This window comes from Juglans regia, chromosome 7, assembly GCF_001411555.2.
Source record: "Juglans regia cultivar Chandler chromosome 7, Walnut 2.0, whole genome shotgun sequence".
Classification (NCBI taxonomy): Eukaryota; Viridiplantae; Streptophyta; class Magnoliopsida; order Fagales; family Juglandaceae; genus Juglans; species Juglans regia.
This window is the reverse complement of record NC_049907.1, coordinates 10765922-10780261: the sequence shown is the minus strand read 5'-3', so window position 1 is coordinate 10780261 and position 14340 is coordinate 10765922. Positions and strand designations below refer to the sequence as shown.

The following is a 14340-nucleotide window of genomic DNA, read 5'->3' as shown; positions in this document are numbered from 1 at the left end:
ATTGAGGGCCGAAATATAGACCGGTACAAACCGAAATTGAGGCTGGTACGGTCGGTATTTGAGCTGGTACGAAACGTATATCATACCTGTACCGGCCCAGCGACTGGTACGGTATGAAATTAAAAACAATGTTCAAGATTGCATACGTGAGTCTCTTTATACTCATGAAATATGAAGATAAAAAAATAAAATCATATATTTTTAATTGGTGTACAGATTATGAAATTTTTGTATGGCACGACTCTAAAGAATTAGATACTCTGGAAGAATAGACATGTGATACTCACATCCTATCATAAAATGTTTGTCATTACAAATTAATTATATGATATATTATAATAAGATGAGAATACCACGCCATTCATGCTTCAAAAAATCTAAGAATTTCTATTATAATAAAGATTTAATATTTATAACTAAATCAGAAAAATGGTAATGAAATTTCCTAATTAAAATCAATATATACATATTGTGTGTGATTTAGGAAAATAAATAAATAAATGTGGTAAAGGTGAAAAGTCCGAAATCCTTTACAAGTGAGAGTCACATGTTGCTCTATTCCCATGTGTTGGAAGGTACCGTGTCCGCGTGCCCCCCCCGTTCCTTAAAGTCACACCACGGAAATAATCGCCTGTGGTTCAGTGCAGAGCAGAGCAGTACAGTAATAAGTATTTTCAGGTGTTTCCCATTTCCACTTTGTCCGTGTGACTGTGTCTGTGTCTCTCAGCAGCAAACAAACAAAACCGTAAACACAACCTCCTTGCCGACTACTTGTAATATTTCCTTAACCTCAAACCATCTAACTATGGTTAATTTCTGACCATGGTTACATTCTTCGAAATTGAAAAAAAAAAAACATGAAAAACCCCACCCCCCTTATTTGTTTCTCAGGCTCACAGTCTGACCTTGGCTTTGCTAGAAAGAGAGAAAGAGAGAGGGAGGGGGCTTTTGCTTTCGTTGTTGTTTGTGAACTAACTGCCTGTTTGTATTTCCCGGAGAGTTTTTATCTTCCCTAAAATTGAACGAACTTCCTCTTTCCTGGGAATGTTTAGACTGTTACCTGCGACTATTATTTACTCTGCTGTCTTATCCAACCGTCGCTTCGTGATCCCATTTCGCTAGCCAAAACTGGTGGGTACTCTCTCTCTATTCTTCTATTTTTCTGGCTCAATTTTGGTTGGTTTGTTTTGTTTTGTTTTTTTCTTTTTCTGGGTTTTCCTTGTATCTTGGATTTGGAGCTTCTGAGATCTGAATTTGTTGTTATGGTATTAAGAAAATTATGTGCTGTTTAACGTGTAGGATTTGAGCATAGCGCTAAAAAAATCCGGATTTTATATCGCTTTAAGGGTTTTTGGGACAGAAATTTGATCTCTGTATTGAAAATTGAAGATTCCTGGTCTGGCGTTAATTTAGCTTTGGAGATTTAGAGATGAAGATTGAGGGGGGTTTGGGTGGTGGGTTGTGGAATGATGAGGACAAGACCATGCTTGCGGCGGTTCTGGGCACTCGAGCTTTCGATTACTTGCTGTCGAGCTCGGTTTCGAATGAGAATTTGTTAATGGCTGTGGGGAGTGATGAGCATTTGCAAACCACACTTTCCGATCTCGTGGACTGCCCAAACGCGTCTAATTTTAGCTGGAATTACGCAATCTTTTGGCAGCTTTCAAGGTCCAAGTCGGGGGACTGGGTTTTGGGGTGGGGAGATGGGTCTTGTAGGGAGCCTAGGGAGGGGGAGGAGTCTGAAGCTATGCGTATTCTCAATCTTAGACTTGAGGATGAGACTCAGCAGAAGATGAGGAAAAGGGTGCTTCAGAATCTGCACAAGTTGTTTGGGGGATCAGACGAGGATAATTATGCCTTAGGGCTGGATCGTGTTACTGATACGGAGATGTTCTTTCTTGCATCGATGTATTTCTCCTTCCCGCAAGGGGAGGGCGGTCCGGGCAAGTGTTTTGCATCTGGGAAGCATGCTTGGTTCTCGGATGCACTGAAGTTGCAGTCCGACTATTGTATCCGGTCGTTCCTTGCTAAATCTGCCGGAATTCAGACCATTGTCTTAGTCCCAATTGAGGTGGGTGTGGTTGAGTTGGGTTCAGTGAGGTCTGTGGGTGAAAATCTAGAACTGTTGCAGTCAATAAAATCATCATTCTCAACACATCCTTTTCCAGCAGCGAGGGTTAAATCAGTGCCAGCATTTCCGGTGGTGAATGATAAGAAAGATGAAAATGTCCCTTTCACAAATTTGGGGTTGGTGGATAGAGTGGAAGCGGTTCCTAAGATTTTTGGGCAGGATTTGAACTCCGGTTACTTGGGCCGACCCCATCACAGAGAGAAACTTGCTGTCCGAAAGATGGAAGAGAGGCCATGGGAAGTTTCTCCTAACAGGAGTAAGATTGCATATCCCAGCCCACGAAATGGTCTTCATGGTTCAGGTTGGGGACATGTTCGTGGCAGTGGTGTGAAGCAGGGGAACCCAGCAGAAATTTATTGTCAACAGACCCCAAATAACTTGCAAGAGCTTGTTAATGGGGCTCGAGAAGAATTTCGTCTAAATCACTATCAGCCACAAAAACAACTGCAAATGCAAATTGATTTTTCAGCAGCCACCTCAAGGCCTTCTGTGATTTCCCGGCCAATTAGTGCTGAATCCGAGCATTCAGATGGTGAAGCCACATGCAAGGAAGAGCGGGCAGGTGTAGCTGATGAAAGGAGACCCAGAAAACGAGGCAGAAAGCCTGCAAATGGAAGAGAAGAGCCGCTCAATCATGTGGAGGCAGAGAGACAGCGACGTGAGAAGTTGAATCAACGGTTCTATGCGTTACGAGCTGTTGTGCCGAATATCTCCAAGATGGATAAAGCTTCCCTGTTGGGAGATGCCATTGCTTACATCAATGAGCTTCAGGCAAAGCTCAAGGTCATGGAAGCAGAGAGGGAGAGAAGTGGGACTAGCTCAAGAGATACATCATCTTTGGAGGCTAATCCAAATGCTGAAAACCCATACCGGACTCCTGATATTGATATTCAAGCTGCCCATGATGAAGTTATTGTCAGGGTGAGCTGTCCTTTAGATTCTCACCCGACATCAAGGGTCATCCAAGCATTCAAAGAGGCACAAGCTACTGTAATTGAGTCAAAAATCACCACAGCAAATGATACTGTGTTTCATACATTTGTAATCAAGTCTCAAGGATCTGAGCAATTGACGAAAGAAAAGTTGATTGCAGTGTTTTCATCCAACTCCTTACAGCCATTGTCATCGGGTGGGTAGCATCAGAATCGGATTCGACATAGTCTATAGGCATAATACTTAGAAGGGAACCAGATTGAAAGCTTCTTCACAGGTTTTGATATACAACAGTGGATGCTATAAGGAAACATGGCACCAGCTAAAGTAGAATAATAACTACCTATTGACCGAGTAGGGGCAGCAAATTTTCTGTGATTGTTTATAGTATACATTTTCTGTCATAAGTGAAGCATTCCTGCGAGGTGAATCAAATCTGTGAGTTAAACCGACTCTATTATTGTTGGTTGTTAAGGAGCAGATATGTTCTTCTGTTTTTTTATGCTAGTTTCTCCAATTTATTTTCATTTGCCAAGTTCTTTGGAAAAGCAGACGTTACTTGTAAACTCACTGCTGCTCTTGTCCTATGGAGGATTAAGGGATGTTTTCTGAGATATATGTATTTGATGCATATAAGTTCGAATTTTGGTTTAGGCATTTATTGCTTTGCTCTTATTGTCTTCTTTTTCCTTTGCAAGCAATGTGATGGTCTACTTTGTTCTCAATTTTGTAAGGCAGTTTAATACTTATGTAATGACATTAATAGTAATTTTTGGTTGAATCTATATTCATAAAATTGTTTTGATTACATCGCCGGCATGAGAGCTGTTGTATTGTCAATAAATCCATTCTTCAAAATGTTATCTTTTGGCCTGCTATATGCCTATTTTGTGGAAATAGAATGTGGCTGTGGGGAAGCAAGAGTGAGGAGATTTTGGTAGCATATCTGAGTTCTTTTCCCTTGGAATGCATGTGTCATGCTCCTTTCTCTTATTGCTTACTTGGCACTATTTTTTAAGGGAAAAAAAAGGGGTTCAGCTGCATTCCCCAATAATCTTTTTGTTTTTTTCATTAATTTTTGTATAATGTTGTAGTCTTGTGCATCCATCCAAAACAAGAAAAGGGAAGTCTCAATTCTCGTACCATAGACTGTTTCTCCCATCATTTCCTACAATTGCAGCCCTTTCTTGCCAATATAGCTGGAACCATAGACGGTTTCTCTCATCATTTCCTACAATTGCAGCCCTTTCTTGCCAATATAGCTGGAACAATGCTTCCAAGGGTCGCAACCTGAACCTATTGGAGTGTTGACATTGACAATGTAACTGAGTATCTTCCCATGGAATGGTTTTTTTTTTTTTTTTTGGTTGCTTGGATTGATGTGATCTCACTTTCTTTTTGGTTCCTGAGAAAGTAACGAACTCAATGCCATTAAAAAAAAAAAACAACGGAAACTGGTAGATTCTTTTAGTTTAATTTGTTTTTACTGTTGCCTTGGCAAGCCAAAATGAAGTTGTTTTTGGATGCACATGAAACGGATGGAGGAATAGATTCTCTTAACTCATATCTTCGGCCATCTTTTCAATATATTTCGTTCCAATAAAGGGATTTGAGGCTATAGAAAAGCTGGTGCAACATATTAAACATACAGCGTCATGCTTGAATTAGGTTTCCTACTGTTTATGCTATCTTTTATCATATTTGTTTGGACAATGCTAGGGGGCCGCCAGTGTGTATAGCTGCGCATACCTCTAGTGCATTTAATTTTTTTTAAAAATATTTTTTTAACGTTCTTAACTATTAAAAAATATAATTTTATTAATAATCATTTTTTAATCATTAAAAAAATAAAAACAAAAATATAAATATCCGAACAATAATTTTGATTTGAAAAATTATATACATAAGTCTCACACTCCTGCACACCATTTAAAAGTATGTGAATTTATTCTTTTACCTTCATGTTTCATGAAATATGAAATATGAGGATAAAAAAATAAAATTACATATTTTTTAAGTGATGTATAGAGTGTGAGGTTTACGTGTAGCATAACTCAAATTTTGATAAACATCAGAAAACTTTGATGGGGGTGGCGCACGTCCAATAGACCAATGAATGAGAGGGATGACAAAAATCATGTGGTGCATGTGTTAATGACTTTAGACAAAGGTAAAGCTAAGGACAGTGAAAAATTGAACGGAAAAAGTATGACAAAACTATCCTTAAAATGGGTCTTTATCGAGGAAAACACAATGACAAAAGAAGTCCGTGTCAAATCCGCGTACACTGAAGTTAAGTGCGCTTTCGGTATAAGGTGTGTGTGTGTGTGGTCTTTGCGTGTGGTTGAATCTGAAAGAGATCTTCACTGGCGACCAGCAAAGAAGGAATAAAAAACAAAGGAAAATTCCTAATGAGCTGAAAAATATTTGCCTCCTGTTAAAAGACAGTCACGCAATCAGCTGCAGATTTGGGATAGAAAACATCACCAACTCTGTGGCTGCATCAGCATCGCACGTTGTTGCCGACTCGGCTACACGAAAAAGTGAGAAATGATAATAAAAATCGAGAAACGTTTATTTTATTTAATTACTAATATACTTTTCTTAAATTTTGACGGTATGAAAAATAGGATTTTGACGCTCAATTTTAAATTTCATCAACTACTATTTATTATTATATATTCCACACCTCACACCTTATGAAAAATATCCCACATATTATGAAAAAACAAATTTTAGGTATAGAATGTGGAGGTGAATAGTGACTGATGTATAACATTTCACTTTAAAGAATGGGGCAAAGTATCAATTTTTTATAGTTGGATACAATGTGTTGGGACTCGGTTTCAATAGATTGTAGTGCAAGATGTAAAACATCAATTTTGAAGGTACAAACCGTATGTATATCTGAAAAATTATTTTTTGTTGTGGACGTGTTCCGCACCCGTTAACACCTCTTGTGAACCTGCACCAGGAAACTCGGAGAAGGCCTAAAAGTATCAAACGTCTCTGATGCCTAAGTCAGATAATTGACACAATCCTTAAGTGTTTTCCAAACTTGACTTTCACTTACCTTAGTTGCAAGTTTCCTTTATTATTTATAGAGTTGGGGAGGGTAGGCTAAGGCCTGTGTAATCACCCAAAACTGTTGTTTGAACTCCTCTTTATCATTTTTTTCCCGCCTAGGGTGCTTATCCAAAGGGAATATATATTTAAATTCTCTTGTTACGGTTATATGATCACTTTGTCTGCCAAACACATCGGACGGCTTAGGAGCTTATAGTTATCTTCTAGTTAGGCCGAGTAGGCCCTAATGTATGGGCCATCTACATCGGGTCCCTAGGCCATAGTGGCATGTGGACAAGCCCATTACGAAGAGGGGATAGCGGCACTTCCAATTACCTCGCAAATTCTCATCACGGGAAGGTGATGGGACTTCTTCAGTTTTGGTGCTTTGTTACTCGGCCCATACTCATACGTGCCCATACGTCAAAGGCGTGCATCGTTTCCTCTTCATGTCCTTCCCTATCCCCCTTTTGTGCTTGACACGTTTCTTCGTTTTGACAACCCCACGGTGCCTTTTGCATAGTCAGCTCTGTCATCTCTACTCATTTTCAAACCTTGTTGCTGTGTTGCTCCTTCGATATTGTGATTCTCTTCTCCTCACATCTCCTTCTTTTGATGGCTTTGTGCAAACCTTCCCGGTCTACAGCTAGTGACACCAGGTTCTCCCGACCTCACGATTCTCCTCCCTGTGTTGAGGGGTCCAGTACGCACCATTTCCTTGACTTCAAGGGGACCCAATGGTCTGCGACGATGTCGCATTCCAATTTGGATCTCATGAGAACCCATTATGGGGTTCCTGATTTCGCATTGCTGAGCTTCCCTGAGCCACACCGGGGGTGGTTGACCTTGTTGGCCTTGCTGCTCAGGTGGCGCTATACTTCGTGATGTTTCTAATGGGGCTTTGTTTGCCATTCTATCTGCCTGTGAGGGATGTGCTCGATTTCTTGGGTTTGGCTCCCTCCCAGCTTGTACCTAACGCGTGGAGGATACTAATGATCAGTTGCATGGCCTAGCAATAGGTCTTGGAGCCCACCAGTGATGACCACCCATACCTCATGGGGAGGGAGTTCCTTTCTACCCACGACGTTGGGCGTATAGAGGAAAATTTGTGTAGCTTTTGTTCTCATACCACTAATCAAGTGGTGCGCTTGAAACATTGATATTCCCATGCTAAGGAGTGCCAAAAGAAAGTTTTTTTTTTTTTGGTCTTAGGTACTAGGTGGGAGTTTCCTTCTAGAGAAATTGCTCGTAGTGAGTTTCGTGTTTGGGAAGTGTGGGGCCCTGTCCCTGATGATCGTGACTTTGCTATCATCCTTTCTGATTGGGAAGAAGCTTGTCTGCATCTTGTCTATGCCTGGGTGGAACAAAATGATAGTTCCACCTAGTTTGACTTTCTTTTGATTTGTGCTAACATCAACAGATTTGTGGTTTCGCCTAATCAGGCTCATGTCTTTGGTTGCCAATTTCTAGGCACCCTTATTTTTAGAGGGCGCAAGAGGGGGTCTTCGACTTCTGAGACCTAAATAAACCTAGTTTGGCCCCAGGTCCCATTTGTGACGAGGCTGGCCTTTCTGATGAATCGAGTTCTGCTAGGGAGAGGCCTTCTCGGGCCCCGTTGGTCCCTGAGGGAGGTATCTTGGCTTTCCCAATGTTGTCATTTGCGGATTCTCTTGACAAAATAATGGAGTAGGCAAAGGTTGAAATGGGGTTAGTGTTGGAGGCTGAATCTTCCTTGTTGCCTAACCAGGACACCGCCCGTTTAACGTCTCCTGCCTTAGAGGATCAGGGTGAGGACTCTGGCTCTGATGAAGAGATAGACATGACTCTTGATCCTGCTTTTCTAGGAGTCCTTTCAATTGTCCTAACTAACTCTGCTGCTCATTTCGACGAGCTTGGTGAGGCTTCCTTGGCGCCGAGCGATGAATCCTTTCAAGAGATCTCCTCAATTGATCCTGCCGGCTTGGCTACCCCTTCCACGGATTCAGGCGGAGACACTCCATAAATTCCCTTCATTTTTCATGAATTCCTCCATGAAGGGTCTCATGGTATGAATGTCAGTGGGGCTGTGTATCTACCCTTCCTCGCCCTTTAGCACTTTGCCAACGGGGGGAGAAGTTCCTTCACCTGTGCTCTCGAGCACATTGCCTTCTAAAGACTGTCCTTTGGGTTTGGTCAAGCAAAGGCGGGATGATGCCTTTTTTGCCCCCGATTCTCCTAGTCGCCCCTGCTCGAGCTCTACTTCGGTGAGGGGCATAGGTGAGATAGATGGTTTTGTGCCTTTTTTCAGGGGTACTTCTGATGCCTTGGGTCTGCTTGGCCCCTTGGACTCTCACTCCACCAACCCCACCCAACGAGGCGAGGGATGCATGTAGGAGGCTATCTGGGCCAAGGTACACAAGCTCTGAGGTTTTCTATCCTTTGCGATTTATGACTTACTTTGTTGTACAAGAGGTTGATCACTTGGCTTCCTAGGTAGTGGATAGCCAAATTGATTTGGAAGAGGAGAACCAGTCGATGCGATGCTTTAAGGCTCTGGCACATCGTGTTGTTCTGGCTACTCGAGCTGGTAAGGAAGAGATGGTGAGGAACTTGTCCTTGTCAGAATCTTAATTTCATTCATTGGAGGATCATATATCCTACTTTTAGGAGGAGACATACGTTGTTCAATGTGATCTGCGGAGATCTTAGGAGGAGGTGACACGATGTAACCTCGAGCCGAAATTTCTGGAGGAAGAGCGTGACACATTACGCAATCGCCTTGGATGGATGAGCAAAGAATTATAAGAGGTTGGGCAGTGTCGTTTTGATTATGAGAACCGCCTAGCCCAAGCTGAAGAAGACAAGCGGGGGCTGTTTTTTATTCTCTGGGGAGGGATAATGCTTGACGCCTTCCCCCGTCCTAATCGTCGTGATACTTGATCTTCTTCTTTTTCCTTTAGACATTCATTATGGTTTGGGCAACATGTAAGATGCTCATAATATTCTCCTATTTTGATAATTTGGTTGTTACTTTAATAACTGCAAGGACTTATGTTTTTCTTGGTTTATACATGCTATGGGTGGATGGTGTTTTAACTTGCTTGTTTGGTGGATTAGTTTTGAGAGTGAATTTTGGTTTTTGTAGTTTATGCGGGAGGAGAAAACGTGTATGTGTCCTCCTTTGCATTCCAAGTGCTAGTATGGGTTGGTGTTGAGGAGGGAAACACTCCGTTGAGTTATTTCCTCCTTTGCTAGTCAAGTGCGAGTAGAAATACTTGGCTTTGTGTTTGATGGGAGGATGTCTCGACTATACTAAAAGGGGTGAGAAGGGAAACACTCCTTTGAGTTGTTTCCTCCTTTATTCGCCAAGTGCGAGTGGAGTCACTAGGCTTTGCGTTTGGTGGGAGGATGCCTCGACCATGTTAAAGTGACGAGGAAGGAAACACTTCATTGACTTGTTTCCTCCTATGTTCACCAAGTGCGAGTGGAGTCACTCGGCTATGCGTTTTGTGGGAGGATGTCTCGACCACGCCAAAGGGACTAGGAGGAAAACACTCCATTGAGTTGTTTCCTCCTTTTTTTTGCCAAGTGTAAGTGGAGATGGTCGACTTTGTGTTTGGTGGGAAGATGTCTCACCCACGTTAAAAGGGGCAAGGAGGAAAACACTTCGTTGAGTTGTTTCCTCATTTGTTCACCAAGTGCGAGTGGAGTCACTTATCTTTGCGTTTGGCGAGAGGATGTCTCGAATGCGCTAAAGGGTGCGAGGAAGGAAACACTCTATTTAGTTGTTTCCTCCTTTGCTAACTAAGTGCGACACTTGACTTTGCGTTTGGCAGGAGGATGCATCGATCGCGCTAAAGGGGCGAGGAGGGAAACACTCTCTTGAGTTGTTTCCTCCTTTGTTCACCAAGTGTGAGTGGAGACACTTAGCTTTGCATTTGGTAGGAGGATGCCTCAACCCCGCTAAAGGGGTGAGGAGGGAAACACTCCATTGAGTTGTTTCCTCCTTGTTTGCCAAGTGCGAGTGAAGTCACTTGGCTTTGGATTTGGTGGGAGGATGCCTCGATCGCGCTAAAGGGGCGAGGAGGGAAACATTACATTGAGTTTTTTCCTCCTTTGTTCGCCAAGTTCAAGTGACTCACTCGGCTTTGCGTTTGGCAGGAGGATGCCTTGATCGTGTTAAATGGGTGAAAGGGAAACACTCCGTTGAGTTGTTTCCTCCTTTGTTCGCTAAGTACGAGTGGAGTCACTCGGCTTTGTGTTTGGCGAGAGGATGCCTTGACAACACAGAAAAATGGGCGAGGAGGGAAACACCTCGTTGAGTTGTTTCCTTGTTTTTTCACCAAGTGCGAGTGGAGTCACTCGGCCTTGCGTTTGGCATGAGGATGCCTTGACCACGAAAAAGGGGGCGAGGAGGGAAGCACTTCGTTGAGTTGTTTTCTCCTTTGTTCGCCAAGCGTGAAGACAATATATGGAAGCCAACAACCTCTTATTGCATTAATGTGATTACATAGGGGCTATACAAAATACTTCCTTAAATGCTAGGTGTTCCATGAGTGAGGCATGATACCACCTCAAAGATGACCACTTTGAAAGACCTTGCCCTAACTCTCTTGTTCAAGTACTACTCTGTCTTTCTTTTTCTAGCTGTTGCCCTTATCTCTACCGCAACCCTTCTTTCTTCTAGTATATCAAGGTTCCCTTCTAGTGCTCGATGTTCTGCTCTTCATTAAAGTGTTGGGTTCTATGGCTCAGCATCCATACTTCTACGGGTATTACCGTCTCGCTGACGTAGTTCAAGGAGAAGGGAGTTTCACTAGTCGGATTTTTAATGGTGGTCCTGTATAGCCAAAGTACCGCGGATAGTTCCTCGGTCCAAGCACTCTTCTTTTCCTTTAGCCTTTTTTTTCAATATGCCCACTATTGTCTTGTTCATTGCCCAAACTTGTCCATTAGCCTAGGGATGTCCGGGGTAGAAATACTAGACCTTGATTCCAAGCTTGGCGCACTAGTTCCAGTAGTGCTCAGAGTGGAATTGCCTGCCATTGTCTAAAACAATGCTCTAGGGTACGCCAAATTGACATACGATTGTTTTCCATAGAAATTTGGTAACATTTTGTTTTGCAAAGTCACTGTTACCAGTGCTTCAGCCTCTGCCTATTTTGTGAAGTAATTGACGACGATAATGATGAACTTTGCTCCCCCTTTGCCTTTGACATAGGGTCGACCATGTCTACCCCCACTGTGGGGGATGTAATCGATGTTAGTTCCTCAAGTGGGCCACTCGGGATTGGCGCATGTAATTTGCATTGGACACAGTTCCTGCAAACTCTTTGGGGTCTTTGAGGGCATGCGGCCAATAGTATCTGACCCTCTTAACTTGAGCTACTAGAGCTCTTCCTCCCAAGTGGTTCCCACATATCCCCTTGTGCACTTCCTCCATGACGTATTGAGCCTTTTCTTTCGATATACACCTTAGCAGGGGGCTGAGAAACCCTGTTTGTATAATCTACCATTGATCATGGTAAACTGGGCAACTTTACTCTTAACCATCCTATCTTCTTCCTTACCGAGTGTTACTTCCTCGATAGTCAATAATTTGAATATATCATGTGTCCATTCTAGGGGCCCTGAGCTTACTTTCGAGATTTTGAGTCCTATGGTTGGAACTTATATTGTTCAAGTGGTCGACTTCCATGGTAAGGTTGTTTTGTCTTTTTCGGATGCTGCTCGTGCCAACCTTGTCGGCTTTCCAATTGTCCTCCCTTGGGATACAGCTTATTTGGAAGTAATCAAATCGGTCGCGTCCTTGGTTGACTTGTTGTAGGTATTTTTTAAGCCTCTTGCCTTTTGCCAGATATTCTCCAGTTATTTGGCTAACCATGACTTAAGAGTATGCTTTCATGTGACCTCATTTTCTCCCAAGGCTCTTGCTATGGTGAGTCCTGCCAATACTACTTCATACTCGACCTCATTGTTAGGGACCTTGAATTCAAGCCTTATTGCGTAGTATGCTTCAATGCTGTCTTTCGTGATCATATATACTCGTACTCCCCTTCCTGAATGGCAGAATAAGCCATCAACATACACTTGCTAAGGTTTTCATGTAGAGGGTTTCTGCTTTTCTTCGGGAAAGTTGGAAAACTCGGCTATAAAGTCGGCTAGCACTTGCTCTTTTACCACAATTTGAGGAACATAGTCAATATTGGACTCGCTTAGTTCGATCAACTGCTTCATTAGCCGGTCTGTGCTGCCTAGCCGGTGCAGTATTTTCTGTAAGGGAGTTTCCATTACTACTCTTATGGGATGTGCTTGGAAGTAAGGTCGCGGACGGAGAGCGTTTGTTGCTAGCACAAACACTAGCATTTCTATTTTAGGGTATCGTGTCTTGGATCCCCTAAAAGCTCAGCTGATGTAGTATACTGGCCTTTGTACTGTTCATTCCTCATGTATCAGTGCGGTGGATATGGCGTCTAGTGTGCTTGCCAGTTACAGGAGTAGGGTCTCTCATTGTTTTGTTTGGCTTAAGAGTGGGGGGCTCGACAAGTACTCCTTGAACTGCGTAAACACAATTTTGTATCTTTTGGAGGACTCGAAAGAACGCTAGGCATCTTTTTCTCGCCCTCGACATGAACCTGTTGAGCGCCATTATTCTCCCTACTAGCCTTTGCACATCGTTTAGGTTCCTCAGTGGTTCCATTCCAACAATTGCCTGTACTTTTTTTGGATTGGCTTCAATCCCCCTTTTTGACACCATGAAGCCTGAGAATTTGCGTGACTGTACTCTGAATGCTCATTTAGTTGGTTTGAGCTTCATTTTGTATTGTTGTAACAATCTGAATGCTTCCCTCAAGTCATCTAACTGTTGTTCCAGTTCTTTGCTCTTCACCAGTAAATCATCAATGTATACCTCCGTGTTCTGCTCGATCTGATCCTTAAACATTATGTTCACCAGTCTCCAGTATGTTTGCTCCAGCATTTTTTAAGCCGAAAGGCATTACCTTGTAAGTGGCAAAGCCGAAAGGCATTGTTCACCAGTCTCCATGCATGATTAGTTTTATCCACAAGCTATGTTTCCCTAAACTTTTGATTATCTTCCCAAAATCTCACGTAAGTGGCAAAGCGTACGTCACTCAATTAAGTTGGATGTGCATTGTGAGGTGCAAAACACAAAGTACATGCAATACGCATATTATGCACAAATTTGAAATATTTAAAACATGATACCATTTTCATAATATGCATGCAATGAGTATGTCAAAATTAATCTCACCTAGAAAACTGATCTCATTCTTAATAAAAATATTTTTGGCATTTCTCATAAAAACAATTGAAAATAATTATGAATAAAAGAACAATAAGCCAAAATATGCAATCACTATAAGAAAAACGGGTATTTATAACTATTTTTTGAGACGAAAATAAATTCATTTTAGTTTGAAATAACTGATCGCAAATAAACAATTTTCTTGTAGTGAATGTAAACATAAAACAAGTAAAAAAAAAATTACAAAAGTCTAAAAATTAAAATACATGCAATAGGATATATAATCAAACATTAAGAGTACTCCTAAGGCATGTGGTGTCTCCCTAATACTAGGTAATATCATTGCCACTTCTCCTCAATGTGTGAATGGTTTCAGCTTTAGGAACTCAAATTCTCTGAAGTCTAGGTGCGCGTCTATGAGTTAATTGAGAATTAACTTTTTCGAAATCGTACAACCTGTTAAACAAAACTCTCGTAGTCTTGACCAACCTCAACAATTTTTCCCTTAAAGATGAATTGTCTTTCATATGCTCGTGGGGTTTCAACCTAAAACAATTAGATCAAATATGACCAATCCTGCCACAATTATGGCAAGTGGGGACAAACCTTGAGAAAGTTGTATCGTAGGAGGAGGTGCTACCTTGATCTTAGAAATAATAACCTTCTTGCATGATCTTATCAATTGAAACTGTAACAACCATCACATTATTTTTAGAACATTTATTTACATCTGAAGAATAAGGCATAAAATAAAAATCATTCACAAAACCAAGACCAGATTTTTCATGAGCATGCTTTGATTTCCCAACAGCTTATCAAGTGTATTGCTAGAGAATTTATTCAATCAAATCATGTCAATTAGACAACTCAACAACCAAGTAATTTTTTCATCTTCAAAATTTTAAGTACAGAATTCTTAGGTCTTGTTTGGATTCGAAAAATGTTTCATCTCATCTCATCTCAT

General features: G+C 41.7%; 1 protein-coding gene across 1 annotated transcript; it reads left to right on the top strand.

Moving 5' to 3' along the window:
• The first annotated feature begins 881 nt into the window (after positions 1-881).
• On the top strand, positions 882-3845 carry LOC108989275 (transcription factor MTB1). Its single transcript, XM_018962832.2, has 2 exons — positions 882-1131; positions 1300-3845. The coding sequence occupies exon 2, from the start codon at positions 1430-1432 to the stop codon at positions 3266-3268; it is 1839 nt and encodes a 612-aa protein (XP_018818377.1). The 5' UTR covers positions 882-1131; positions 1300-1429; the 3' UTR covers positions 3269-3845.
• Positions 3846-14340: the final 10495 nt, after the last annotated feature.

Excerpts from the sequence above, each read along its gene's own strand:
- LOC108989275 (XM_018962832.2), top strand. The coding sequence starts at position 1,430 with ATGAAGATTGAGGGGGGTTTGGGTGGTGGGTTGTGGAATGATGAGGAC.